Genomic DNA, 14,465 nt, shown 5'->3' with positions numbered 1-14,465 from the left:
AGGGGAAGCGTGGGCCTTGCTGGTAGGCATGTCTGTGTATCTGCCCGTTGCCAGGCTGCTGCTGGCAGCCCTCCAGGCCAGACTCCACATGGTTGTGAGCTGCGAGCCAGCATCTGGCTGGGTATGGGCTGCTTTCTGGCTATGCTGCCACTGAGTGCCTGAACCTGCGTGGGAGCCCAAGAACTGTCTGCAGGTGTGGAAACTGGAACAGAGGAGCGCAGGAGCATGCTGTGATCACAGCTGTCCTGCGTGCTCCTCGCTGAGTGGAACAGACAGCAGCAGTACCTTCCTACTGCACTCTTACACTGAAGTACCCAGAACCATCTAGATAAGCCCTCTCAGTGCCATGCTACAGCCCTCAAAGGAGCAACTGGTAGGAAGAACACTCTCTCCAAGCTCTTCAGTGTTGCTAAAACCTCTTAACAGACTGTAGTGTGAGGCTGTATTTGCTTTAATATACAAAGGCCACCAATCTATTCAGGATTAGAGGAACTTATGATTCTCTATTGGCTGCTTTCAAGTGCTTGAGAAAAGCCTTTAAAGTTGCAGTGGAAATGCTAAGTCACAGCCTGAAGCAGTGATGGAGCACCTGGTGGAAAGGCAGGGCCAACCCAGGGGAGCTCAGGTGAATGCAGTGCATCTGAGTGATCAGAAGGGGTGGAGCCAGGATACATCCCTTTCCAGACCTCATTTAAAGGTTGGCAGTGGAGGTGAAGTTCCCTACCTATCTGAAGCTATTTGAAGGTGAGCAGTTTTTCTTCCTTTGTTTTTTTTTGTTTTTTTTTTTTTTTTTGTGGCTGCTGCATTTGAGCTTGTTCTTATTTGCTGTGGTCTAGGATTGTGCTACCCTGCTGCTTTTGTTGTACTTTCCATCACATTATAGCATTGCAGTATTGCAAAAGTGTTATCAGAAATCATGTTGTAAATTGTAAGGGTCTCAGTTTATCAACTTCTGAAGATAAAAGACTGAGTTAACCCTACTGCTAGAGCACGGCTTCCCTGTATTCTACTGTTTAAAACAATTACTTTACTTTGTTTGCTTTTATCTACTGAGTTGTTATGGGCTGTGTTGGATAGGAAGGCAGGTTAAACTGTTGTTTTAACATCTGTGACTTAGATAAGATAAGCATCCAGTGTGTGGAATAATGGACAGAACAGAGTAGGACATGTAGACCCTGCTTTCATTCATTTTGCTGAAATGTGAACAAAGAGGCAGTCAATAAAAATTGAGAGAAGGTTGGAGAAATGCTTCACCCACGGGGAATTAGTTAAGGAAGCGAAATCCAGCAGGAGGGGCTTTTGTGCATCACCTGAAATAAAGCCTTCAGCCACCACTAGTAGGGCCTGGAAAACACTATGTTTTCTGGTGCTGCCCTGGAGTGTGCTGAAACTGCAAGGAGGGGAGAGTATCGGGAGTTCTTGGGGCTGGATCTTCAACCCAAGGGTTGAGAGAGGACTGAGGAGAAGCTCTCTGATGTAACTGCTGCCACTGCAAATGTTTAAGTGTTGCTTAAGTCCTCTAGAGAATCAGTCATGCTGATGTATGTCCAAGAAATATAGAGACAAGGAGGTTTTCAGAGTCACAGTAGTTAAAGTTTTAAAATAAAAAATAAGTTTAGTAAGCTTCCGTGACTTGGGGCCCAGGCTGACTCCCAGCAGACGATCCTGGGGAGAGAGCTTTTCTCTGCTACAGGGAGAAGTGCTCATCCGCTCGGTGCCCTTTGGGGTTTGTCCTCTGCTGCTGCTGTGTTTTACAAAGGTCATGGTACCATACAGCTGGAAGGGCACAGTGTAGCTCTGGCTCCATCCCACTGCTCCCTGCCCCTGGCACGCCTCTGCCCACATAGGACACTTACTCATGCAGTCCCCTCCATACCAGCCGGCTCTGCACTCTGCGCAGTAGATGCCTTTGATGTAGAAGTCATCGAGTGTTCCTCCCCAGGAGCCATTACGGCACGACTTGCAGTTCTCAAAAATTGTGCAGCCTGAAAGGAGAGCCACTGTGTCAGAGGAAAGCACAGGTGAATAGCCCTAAGAGGAGAGGAGCAGCTGTGCTCTGTTCTGCACAAGAAATGCCAACAACATTAGTGACTGCTGTGGTGCTGACAGCTTCCCAGCTGTGAACCATACCCAGCCTCCACCCCTGAACCCTAGGCAGCTTAAGACTCCAAGATCTGGAGCCAAGCTCCTTGTTTGACTGGCCTGAGTCTCTAAATCACACTGCTTCGGCTGTAAATGCCTCTCGGGAGTCTGAGTGTGTATGCCAATGCAGGTCAGGCTCAGTCCCAGTGGTTCCAGTGTCTTCTGATGTGGCCCTGTTTCCCACTTTTCACTTTCACTGTGCCCTCTCCTCTCTAGTCAGACTTCTATTATTCCTTTCTTCTCTCTTTGGGAATGCATTTCAGCCTGGAGCACCTATGAGATGTTCCAGGTGAGTAGCCAGCTGCAGTATCATTCTTCAGCAGCTGCCAAGCCTACCTTGGGCCCTGAGCAAGGACAGTACTTCTGATAGACAAATCTCCTGGTAGGAGATGCTACCTGGTGCTAGAGTGCCTGGCCAAGTGCCCATTGCCCTCGCTGCTCAGCAGCTGTCTTCCTGTGACCTTAGAGTGGCATAAGCATACCTGGGTGTATTAAGCAGGAATCGCACTCGTTCTCTTCATTCCTGCAGCAGGGAATGGTGTAACCCACTTTTTCTTTCCGTCCTGGACAGATGCACTCAATTTGGTCGTACTCACAGCATTCCCTGCACATGATGTTCCATTCTGCCCCAGGGCAGTCCTCGTTGATCACTGTGTACTCTGCAAGAGGGGGAAGAGGGATAGAGGGGGGCAGAAAGAAATCCATCATCTGGAAAGGACGAAGGGATTATATCACATGAGACACTCTTCTTCCAGTCTAAGGTCTGACTGCAGCATTGTATACATGTGGATTATTTAAACTACCATGGCATGTTTTGTTCAGTTTGTGAGTTTGCTGTTCTCAAGGAGAAGGATGTTCAACAGGAAGGGGCAGCACCACAGCTGGTCTGCAGCCAGCTTCACTCCCTATTTTCACTCAGAAGTATATGGTGTTTTACAATTTAATTGCCAAAGGAAACAAAGTTTTCCATTATTTTAAAGGTTAATTTTGTCAGGCGTTTCTAAAATTGTAACATTATTAATGTTTTTTTATTAGCTAGCTTAACCTTATTTGCTGGTATTTAAGCTGTCCAAGACATACCCTTTTAGGAAAGGTCACTGTGATACTTCCAGGTGTGATGTCAGACAGTAGGTACACCTCGCTGCTAGCATGCTAAGTTGGAAAATGGAAATCTCATGAGCACGTGGGGTTGTCAGCATGTCTCTTACCCAGCTGACAGGCCTGACAGCTGCTTTCATGGAGTGCCATGTTAAGAAGTGAGAGCAGACTAGAAAGATGAGACATGAAGGAAACATGATGAGACTTTCTTTTTTTCTTCTCACCCCCTCACCCTTCATTTCTTTCTCTATTGTAGTTAGGAAACAGTCCTCTTTTCTTTTGTTTTCAGCTCTTAGTGACAGAGCTGCACTGTCATTGCAGCGAGCAGTACTTCTGTAAGCCTCACCACTCTCCTCTTTGTTGGGGCCCATACCCTAATTACTTCAAGTCCCTGCCGCTAAACTTTGCTGCTCTGCCCCCATTGATTCTTCATGGTCTCACAAAATCTGGTTCTTGGAAGCTTATCTTTTTCTCTGGTGACGTTTGCTCTATCAAAAAGGGGCTGCCAACTGTTCCTTCATTTCTTTCTCTTTGGTGGGAAATGAAACTAAGCCCTTTTGCACTCGTCAGGACTGAGCCTTTCCCAGCCTATTGCAGTTCTTAATTTGGAAGCAAGGCTGCTGTTTGTGCAAAAACATTTCTATTCCCTCCCAACTCCACAACAACTCTAAAAAGAAAAGTGAATCTGTCATTCAATAAAATCCTCTAATATTTTATGTCAGTAATAAATTCTTGCATCAAAATAATCTTAGAACGCTAAGATTGGCAAAAGGTTGTATGTCAAGATGCTTCTCATAGCCTTTTTTCCAGATGGGAGACTGAAACATGAAAGAGGTGAAGTGACTTTGCTCAAGGTCCCAGAGAAAAACAATAGTAGAGCCAGGAATTAAACTTGTGCCTTCTAATTCCCAGAACAGCAGTCAATCAACTTGGCCAAGTTGGGACTTCTTCTTCTATGGCTATTATTCTCTTATAATGAAGCAATTTATCTATGAACTATATCTGAATCAGATTCCACAGCAAATTGATTACACGTGTCTAATTAACTTATTAGAACTGACATTCAACTTGATCCATCTCATCAAACATGACTGGAAATAGCTGTTTCTGTGGCGTGCAGGGATGAGTGTCTCGCTTCTTGTTGAAGGAGGACTCCCCAGAGTCTGAGCAATAAATAACTACCCAACATTCAGGAGCTCTTGCAAAGCTTGCTTAAAATTTTTGAGTCACCCAGCTCAAGCTAGATATCCAATTTCCCTCAAGATTGCTGAGGCTTATTAATAAAATGGCTGTATCCTTTTGGACTGTAGCTGCAAATTTCCCAGGAGAAACTGCTATCTGTAAAATGATTCAAATGTTTACAGGCAGAGTTGCACTGGGCTGACTGAGGCATGTCTCCATCCTTGCAGAACTCAAAAGCTGTTGAAATAAGGCTATGATCAATGCAACATAACTTCCAGGTTAGCATTTCTCTGAGAGAGAGGATGTGCCAGTTCACCTTGAGAGTGCCGTTTCAACATAAATCATTCTTTGATACTGTGACACGTGTATTTCTGTGTAGAGTGTGTGCATACATGCATTTACTTTTATGCACAGAGCTTGTGCGTGGGCAAAAAGCAGATGTTGAGCTTAACACTTGAACTGAATGGGTCTACTCTAAGTATAATTTGAGCTTAAGATAACATGTTAAAAAAAGAGCAGCAGATCTTGGCCCTTACAGAACTGTAAAAGTACACTTGCTGTCACCTAGAAATGCTGTTTGCTCACTTCTTGCCTTTGTCTCAGTGAAGACAATGAAAACAGATTCTTTTTTGATTTACTGTCAATTGAATTCCCTTCCAGGTTCTCAGCTTCTGCAGCTTGGGCGATATATATAACTTTGACAGGGAAATTTGTGGGTCTGAGGTATGCGTGTTCTGTTTTGTGATCCTCTCTAGGATTCTATTCACAGACATTAAATCTATTATTCTGAAGTTTTGTGTAAGCTATCTTCTAAGGATATTCATGCAAAGTCTCAATGTATCCCTTTAATAATTTTAGGATCCCTTTTGTGTTGCATTTATATCCTGTGGCTGCTGAACAAAAGGCAAAGGAGCTCTTTCCTTCAGAAATGGAGGAAGGAAATGCACAGAGCAGCATGAGGTTGCATTGCTGAGCCTGATCTGAGCTCCAGTGAGGAAGAGACATGATCCTGTTCCCCATTGTGTGTCTGGGGAGTAGGGACTGTTCCCCACAGGCTGCTCCCTGCAGGCACAGTTGGCCACCTCAAAAGAGAAAAGTTAGAAAGGTGCTGGGGGAGATTTACTGAGTGAGCAGAATGCCAGTCAAGGATGGGGGTAAATGTGGAGCACTTTGTGGGCCTGACTCCAGTAATTGGCCAGAGAAGGCAGGCTGGTGGGCAGCAGCTGTGCTTCCTAGTTCTGCATACAGTCCAGAAAGTGGTTTGACCTGATTTTGGAAGAAGCAGGAAGAAGCTGCTTGACAACCCCTACAAAATATTTAGGTGAACACAACAAACAAGTCTCAGGACGGGCAAACAAACAGTGAATTAGTTTATGGGATTTTAATGATGGAAGAAAAGACCATTAAATCCAGGAAACGAACAGCACGTATGGAAGCAGCTCAAGACTGGAAACCAAGTGAGAAATATCTGTGCAGGGAAGGCATGCAAACAGCTGGGGAAGGTGCTGTGGGAATGCCTACTGTGCTTGGCAGCCTGGCAGAGCTTTGTGTTTTGCCTCTTGCCCCAAGGTCAGCCTGGGGAAAGTGTGCAGTTATCTGGTACTTCTCATGTACTTTCAGGTTTGGATGGCTACAGTCATGCTTTTCACTGACATGAGAACCCACAGGGGCCACTTGGCTCCTGCATCACGGGCACGTATTTCAGATCCTCCAGGCTTTCAGTGATTGATTCTGTAAGACAGAAGCAGGAGGGGATGTTCCCAGGCAGTGCCCATGTTTCCAAGGGTTCTAAGTGTCCTTCTTGTTGGCAACATCAGCCCAAGGGCTATTACTGAAAAGGCAGTTCAACAGACATGCCGCCACCTCCCATGCTCTCTTGTATTTACCTGAGGCTTTGGGAAGCCCTCCCTTTTAGCAGGCAGTCCCTGAGCTTTCTCCATCAAAGCCTGAACTTGTGTGATGAGCTGCAGTGAGGAGAGGTGATGCAGGAGTGCCTGCTTTGTTTGCATCAGCTGAGCATGCTGAATGCAGGTGAAGAGTACATACAGAGGAATGAGCAAGGCCTCAGCTTCTCCACTGGCCTTCAAGATTGCAAAGACAAAATGTTCAGCCTTTGCTCTTGATTTTGATTCAGCTCTGTGTTTGTCTTTGTAAAAGCAGTGCTTGTCTGCCTGCCTCCGTACCGTATACTTGCAAAAGCCAGTGAAGGACTGGATGCAGATTACTCCTGCTGTTGTCATAGCTGTATGTGTTTCCCTTTAAAACTTTAATCTTCTGGATTATTAAGCTTCCACTGTTACTCACTCCATTTACAAAGTTGCTAAAATCCTGCTTTGATTTGGCTTTCCTGGCTCACCTGCATCCCTCGCTTGCTCTATATTATGGCTTTCTTATTTGCTTTTTATTTCTGTTTCACTTTTGAAAAAGGTGTGACTTCTTCCTTGAATGTCTTGTCACTATCAACCCATGTAAACAGTCAAGGAGGAATGGTTTTAAATTAAGACAGGGAAATTTAGGTTAGATGTTAGAAGTTTTTCACTCAGAGGGTGGTGATGCACTGGAATGGGTTGCCCAGAGAGGTTGTGGATGCCCCATCCCTGGAAGCAGTTGAGGCAAGGCTGGATGTGGCTCTGGGCAGCCTGCTCTAGTGGTTGGTGACCCTGCCACAGCAAGGAGGTTGAAACTAGATGATCTTTGAGGTCCTTTTTGGCCCAGGCCATTCTATGATTCCTCATTCAAGATGCACCTAGTGTGCAGCAGAGGAGTCTAAACAGTGTGTGATGCAGCTGTCATCTTCCTGCTGCCATTTCTGTTTTTCCTGTCTCCCTCATGGCGCACACAAGTCAGCCATTTCTGTCCAGGCCAAACCTCAAATAATCCTTTTCCAAACTGCAGGATCTCGGAAAGTGAGGTGATAAAAACCTCACAAGAAATTCTTTATTAGTACTTGGGAAGGATGGCAATGGAGGTTTGACAAATACAGTTTGAAAATGAACAGAAGTGCAACCTTCCAAAAGGGTAGTTTCTACTGCACCACTCTGAAAAGCTAGAATTCTCCTTGGAAGATAAGTGAAGGCTCTGTTAGCAGTCACCCTGAAGAGTGGAGATGTTTTTTTTATTCTTATGCTAGTGAGTTCAAAGAGAATGTCCAAGTAATAAAAAATAGCTGCAAGGATGAGACCATCTTAAAGCATGAGTTCTATTCAGTACAAGGTCTGCCGGAAAGGATAGTGATGAGTCCTATGGGATATGCAATGAGCCCAGTCAAATCTCTCATTTGAGGGAAAAGCGCAGACCTACAAGGGATGGTAAAAGTCTGATCATCAAAGAAAGCTATGTCTTAGAGCTCAGGGAAATAGGGAGGGCTGCCAAAAGCCAAACTGAACTTGACCTTGCAAAGGAAATTAGAATAATGTCAGAAGAACCTTTTAGTACTTTTTTTTAAAAAAAAAAAAAGGAAAGAAGTGACTCTGGTGTGGTAGAGGTGCAGATGAAATGTAAGATGGTGTTGGACAGTGCAGTGTTATTGGCTTTCATCTTTAGGGAGTCTACTTATGGGGAACCTGTGAGCAAGACAGACAAGTTAATCGATTTGAGGGCATGGAAACAAAATGTGATCCATGTATTAGTGAACTTCTAACCAACTGCAGTTTGCAGGCTGGAATATTCCAAGTAAACCAGCTGCAGTTTTGGTTTAACCTATGATATCAAACCTAAGCATCTGGTGACTCACAAATGGATTTGCAAGAATGTTGCTGCCTTAAGGGTGGGTCAGGCAGCTCTTCACTGTAAGACTTCAGTTTCAGCCCACTTGTTTCTTGTCATGGTAAATTTGTCAGGCACCTTACTAAGTATAAAAGGAGGCTTCTTTCAAAACGTTTGAAGCTAAGAAAATTAAATAGCTCAGAACTAAGGTGAATTGGAGCAAACCCAGTCACACCAGTTAATTCTTGTCTTCCACTTCTTTGGAAGAATGGCTTTTTAAGCTGCGCTCATCTTAAGCTGATGCATGTCCATACTGCTGATGAAGTGGGACACCTCCATCCCCTCTGTCTCTGACTTCTTGTTCTCACTCCCTTAGTGCTGGCATTATCATGGAGGGGTCAGCAGAGTGATCTGGTGTGGCGGGGAGATCGCACAGATGCCAGGGTTCAGTCAAGGAGCCAGAGAGATATTAGGTTTTTTTAATTGTGAACAGAGCCTTTTGCCTACAGACAGTACTTTTCCACTAACAGTTCATTGGTTAAGTATTTTGGTAAACATCAGTAAGCGTTTCTAGAATTCTCATCACTATGCCCATAACAAAGCAATACCCGACCGCGAGGAGGCGCCCAATGATCCTTCATCGCATCCCTTGTTTCTTGTCTTTGTTGTCTCACCCAGGGTTTCGTGGTTTGCTAGCGGTCTGATGTCTTTGCCAGCCTCTGGACTTGTGAAGTCCCTGGGCAGTATTCTCACAATCTGGCAGCAAACAAGTTCGCATCTCTATCCCCCCTCGCAAAAAAATAAGTTGCAGCCTAAATGTGCTCCGCAATCCAACAGAGAGAGCACTTAAGGACCTTACTGAACATATGTATCTATCAGAACATGGAAGAAAGTGTTTTGTAAGGACATCCATACTTGGATCTGAATGGATGGAAGCTTCCACCTGTTCTGTTCCCCTGCAAAGATGCTTTTCCTCCTGTGCTGCTGTTTATCTATCTGCACATGGTTATAACTCTACTTCAGCTCAAAGAAATATAATTTCAAACTGCTTTAAAAAGTGGAGCTTGAATTAAGAGTGTATTGTAAATAAGACCAGATACAGATACATCTCTAAGATTAGAGTCCACAGTGGATGACTGTTTCAATGTGTTTATTCAGCCTGCTCATGTCTCACAGATGAGAATATACCCCTTTTTATTTGATTGCCATTTATTTTTTTAAGCATGATGCTCAATAACAGTTACTGACTTCTGCAGAAGTGAGCGTTTGAGTTTGAAGGAACAGTTTCTTAAGGCTCTTGTTAGGGGATATTCAGCTGTGTAATAATGCTGAAGTGAAAGCTTCTTGTTTAAAGAAAAAAATAACTCCAACAGAAGTGAGGCCTAGTAAGAGTAAAAATATTTTCTTTCTATTCAGGTCTGTCTTATTTTTATGACTGCTTTAGCCTGCTTCTTATTCAAGTCTACTGTCATTGCACCAGTGTTCAAGCTGGTCTTCATCCCATTGGTGTCATATATATGGACATTAATAACATGAAGAGCACTAAGCACACAGGAGAACTAGAATTTTTCAAGTGGAAATGAGGAACACATTGGGTGAAGCTGTGGCTCCACTGTGATGAACAGCAAAGATCTCCTTTTGAATTCAATAAGGCCAAGAAGAACACATCTCAGAAGGGAAGAGAGATATTACTTTAAGAGGCTTTAACCGGGGCACTTGGAAAACTGTATCTCAAACCATTAATAATGATGTGAAGTGCATGTCTTTAGTCCTAACTTCTTTATGCCTAAGAAAATATTGTGTGCAGTTCTGCTATTTTCCTAATAGGTGGCTTAAGAAGATGAAAGAGACAACACTGTCTCTAAAAATACTTGGTTTTCCTTAGAAATTATGTACCTACTATTCTTTTTAGCAGCTGAGCTAATTAAATGAGGAGCTAAAATACGTCCTTGTTTTAGCTTTACTCAGTGTGCTTCATTTAAGGATTACAGGCCATTGTTGAATAATAGGACTGCTTCTGCCAGTGAGCCTGTTCCCATCCTTTCCTGGCTATTAGTGTGCTTTCACACAGTAGTAAGAGGGAGGTGGAAAAATGAAAGGATTTCTATGAAAAAAAAAAACCAAACAAACAAACAACCAAACCCAGTGGGCAAACACAGGGGGAAGTCTGCTATACTAAGCTGACTGTCCACTTAATAAATGTGCATTAACTCCACCATCTTTTTTAAGTTCCAAATGCAGGGTTGTGTTAAAGCAGACTAACTACAGAAAGTATATTCTGTTTAAGAAGCGCACTGAAAAACTGTCTAGTGTGTACAACTGTGTTCTGCTGGATGAGGCCGTGGTTGGCCTAAACTTTATCTTAACAATACAGATAACGGCTCACATAGCTAAAGGCTAATGCAGATTCTTCTTTGATTCAGGAAGTGGGGTCTGCCTAATCTTTCCAAATATGAAGCTCTCTATTCTGTGTTTCCTGTTGTCATGAAGTGTATCTTAGCTATAAAATTCAGAAATAAATAGTCCTGCTGCTCATGACAGGCTTTGTTTGCTTCACTGTGCTCCTGCAGCAGTGCCTTTTTACACTTGAAAGCTTCCCATCTTAACTGGGCTGTGATTAAACAAATCATAAACTCTCAACGCTTCTACTCTGGCTAAAGAAAAAGAATTGTTACTTCAGTAAGAAGTAATTTTGAGGTCTTTGTCTGCTCTTTGGGATTTCCCATGTCTATCTCAATCCACACTGCCTTCTTTTGTTCAGTCAATAATAAAAATCAAGTACCTTGCTGTAACTGAAAGGAAAGGCAAGTAAAAATTATGATTTCTATTTGTGGTGTAGGTGTTGCTCCTCTAAGAGCTATAACAGTGGCTTAATGCATATAGAGCATTTCCTGTCTTAATGGAAAATGTGTCTGTTCAGTCCACCTATACCATAAAACCTTGAGATCCCACTACCACTCAGCCAGCATCTCCCAGTAGTGATGCCCACCAGCTGTTCCAGGCCTAGCTCCTTTCTTCTTACATTTTAACACCCCTTTTTACAGACAGTAAGCTGTACCATGAAAAATAGAGCCATACTCCCTACACTTCAAGTAGAAATCTGTTCCCTTCCATCTCTTCGTGTGAAGAGATACTTCAAGCACACAAGCCTCCACCTTCAGGTCTTGCTCCAGTTTAAACCTTTTCCTATTTATTACACACCTTCCCTTGCCTTCAAAATACCACAGCTTCCTCTTTATGTATGCTTTTGCCATGGTCAGATTTAAATTACAGGCCCTCCTATATTCCAATAGCCAGAGTGTTTTAGCATCTAGAGCAACCTGAAGGAAACTGCCCTAAACCTTCTCCTCCTTCAGTTCGTCCTCTGTAATTATGGGAGGGTATTTTGATCTCATTATTGGCACTGTGGTGTTGTGTGTTTGTCTGAGAAGGGCTGTGACATGGTCAATCAGTCAGGACACAGATGAAACAAAGAGGTTGCTATGTTACTCATCAGACATTGATTTCTTTCTGGAATAGAGAAGCTTATTCTGGCCAGGGGAGTTACACTAGTGTGACTGGTAAGAGATTTTAGGTTTTTTTTTTTGTGCTGCAAAACAAGGAACAGGTATGAATGCAGTCCTTTTGAGGTTAGGGAGCCTGGGCTTCATTAACAGCCCCGGGGAACGGAGTTCTGTGATAGGGGGAGTATGTGGGAACATGTGGAAAAGAAACAGCTGCAATATTTAAATCCATGACTACACAGCACAGGAACATGCTTGTGCTAAGTGTGGAGAAGTGGTGCTAGACCTTCAAGCACTTCTTTGCTGTAGCTGTGGCAGACCTGGACCAGGTTGGCAAAACACTTGCGGCAATATTGCTTGCATAGAAATAGCCCGCAGAGACAGCAGCCTGAGCCCTCGCCTGAAGTCTTACACTACACAGCTCCCTTGGGGCTACAGTTCAGCCCAGACTAAGGGCTGCAGGGTTCCCTGCTGGCTGCCAGCCCTGTGCCCTTGCTGATAGCTTGCTTCCCTGCCCCTCCCCACCGTAACTGTGGTTCCACAAGCAGGAAAGGGATGCCCACATCCCCGAGGGAACCATGCTGCTGGAGACACCTGCAGTGGCCCTGTGTTGGGGCAGGCTGCCTCTAGGCTATGCAAAACTCATCTTCGGGGTACTGAAGGGTTTACAGGGAGTCCTGGGAGGTGGCCCCAGCTTTCCTCTAAAACAAAAAGCAAGGCTCTCAGCTTTTGTCCATGCAAGGAAGCTAAACATGTGAACTGAAGTAACCCATTTGCTAAGATTGAATGCATCTGGATGCCTCTGAGTGCATCTGGGCTTCACTATTCTAGACAGAGGATGGAGGGGGAGGGGAAGAGAGATTGTGGAGGGTTAAGATAGGCAGGAGCACACACAAACACGCATGTATTTTTAAGGAAATATGAGTCACTTGCACTTCAAGGTTATTCCAAAAGTCAACTCCCAGACCTCCCCTGACTCCTGCCCCCAACTCTTGAGGCAGGCCCTGTGCAACTGGGTGTGATAAATAGGGATAAAAATTGGATACATCTGTGGGGAGGAGGCATAATGCTATTTTCCAACCTGCCCTGACATGCTGAGGCCACTGTGTTGTTGAGTTCTTGCCCTGGCTTGGAGCTCCTTTCCTGCATCTGTGTGCGGAGCAAGAGGCACGGAGCGGGCAGGGGGATGGCTGTAATGTGGGACCTCAGTGCGTGAGGAGCTGGTGCCAGGTGGCTGACCAATCTCTGCAGCAGCCAGCTGCTGGCCTGACACCGCTTGTCCTTAGGAGTGCTCAGACATGTGATGGAGGAATAGGCCACCACCAGGACAAGAAGTAGCTGTAGGTGGGACAGCGGGACAGGGTTTTGTGCTGGTGCCTGTGGGGGGAAGCTTTGGCAGGAGTCAGTTTCTGGAATGCCGCTCCCCCCAGGTGCTTACCTTGCCAGCAGCATTGCGACCTGAGGGCGGTCTGGGGGCATCTGAGCTCCCAGCCGGCGGCCCTGAGATGCTGACAGCCGTCTGTGCCAGAGGCTGCAGCCACTTCCAGGTGTAAACAGCCCTCCATCGTGGCCACATGACAGCAAATCTGCGCTCACCAGTAAACGCCTTTCACTTAGCCTTATCAAGAAGAAACTGAACATGCTGGCTCAGCAGAAACTGGAGCAAGGCTTCACTACAAAAAAAGATTATTCTGCTTTAACAAGGCTTCCCCTTCGAAAGAATAATATTGGCAGCACTAAAGCCCAGATCGGAAACAATGTGTGGCTTTTGTTTTCTTTTTTTCCTACACTTTTTTCTTCCTTTGCCTTCATTCTTGGTGTTGGGGCTGGAGAGGAAAGACTCTCTTGCCAAGCTAAACAAATTACGCTTTACAGTTCGGAGACTTAAATGCCTCCTTTTATCATCATTTCCTTAGCATTGAGTGTTGAGAAAATAAAGCAGTAGTAGGTGAAGTGATTGCATACCCTTTTCTTGATGGCCATTGGCAAACAAATCCAGCCAGTTGTTTCTCTTTAAAGCTATTAAGTTTGCCTGGAAACCATCCCTGGGCAGACCTCCCCCCACACGCTCTCCATACCAGCGACAAATGAATCAATAAAGCAGAGCCCCTTCCTGCTATTCTTACCACCCCTGCAGATCTCTCCTCTTCCCATGACAGCGCGTGAGCTCAAACCCCTCTGACCACACTGAAGGAAAGGCACTGATTCGGCCGTGCCGGGAATGCAGACGCTCACTTACGGTACCTCTTGGCAAGCAGGAGATGAGCAGGAGCTGGAGGAGGGTAAGTCCTACGTGTGTCCAGGGGGCTCTCTCCATATTGCTCAGGCCGGTGCAGCGGTGTGACTGCTCAGGAAGGGAGAGCAGGCAAACGGCTTTTACTGGGACCTCACCAGCTCCAGGCTGCAACAGATCTCGGATTTCAGACCTCGGCTGGCTCCCATCCTCACCAGAGGGGAACTACCTTCAAGAGACTTCTCAGGCGTCCAGAAGCACGACGTCACCCCAAACCTCTCCAACTGCTGCCTTAACCCTTTCTGAACTCTGGCAGCCGATTGCTTTTGTGATGCGTTCATTGGCTTTTAGTGTTCAGCTGTAAGATAGCAATTTTCATCTTAGAAAGAAGGAAAGAAATTGTAAAGAGGGAAGAAACAGAAATCAGAATTTCTATTAATGAGTCATCCCCATTGCTGTGGATAAGCTGAAGTTAGAGATGTCTCCAGAAGGAGGCAGTTGGTGCAAGCTCCCTCTGGACTTGCAGGGCTGATGTATCCCCAGGGTGCTGTCGTCGCGTGGGTGTGTGCCCAGAGGGATTCCTGGCCCACATTGTCGTGACT

At 45.1% G+C, this 14,465-nt stretch overlaps 1 protein-coding gene across 2 annotated transcripts in view; it reads right to left on the bottom strand.

The window, feature by feature from the left end:
* PAMR1 (peptidase domain containing associated with muscle regeneration 1) overlaps nucleotides 1–14,049 on the bottom strand; it is a 54,372-nt gene extending 40,323 nt beyond the window's left edge. For both annotated transcript variants that reach the window (XM_065754981.1, XM_065754980.1), the window contains exons 1-3: nucleotides 13,875–14,049; nucleotides 2,625–2,801; nucleotides 1,857–1,985 (exon numbers count right to left, since the gene is read on the bottom strand). In XM_065754981.1, the coding sequence (XP_065611053.1) occupies nucleotides 1,857–1,985; nucleotides 2,625–2,801; nucleotides 13,875–13,947 (379 nt within the window). In that variant the 5' untranslated portion in view covers nucleotides 13,948–14,049. The remainder of the gene's footprint in view (nucleotides 1–1,856; nucleotides 1,986–2,624; nucleotides 2,802–13,874) is intronic.
* Between the last annotated feature and the right edge of the window lie 416 nt (nucleotides 14,050–14,465).

The sequence above is a fragment of the Cyrtonyx montezumae genome, unplaced genomic scaffold (assembly GCF_038088225.1).
Source record: "Cyrtonyx montezumae isolate F1298 unplaced genomic scaffold, pur_monq_1.0 scaffold_10, whole genome shotgun sequence".
Lineage (NCBI taxonomy): Eukaryota > Metazoa > Chordata > Aves > Galliformes > Odontophoridae > Cyrtonyx > Cyrtonyx montezumae.
The sequence above is the reverse complement of the archived record's forward strand: the minus strand, read 5'-3'. Positions and strand labels throughout refer to the sequence as shown.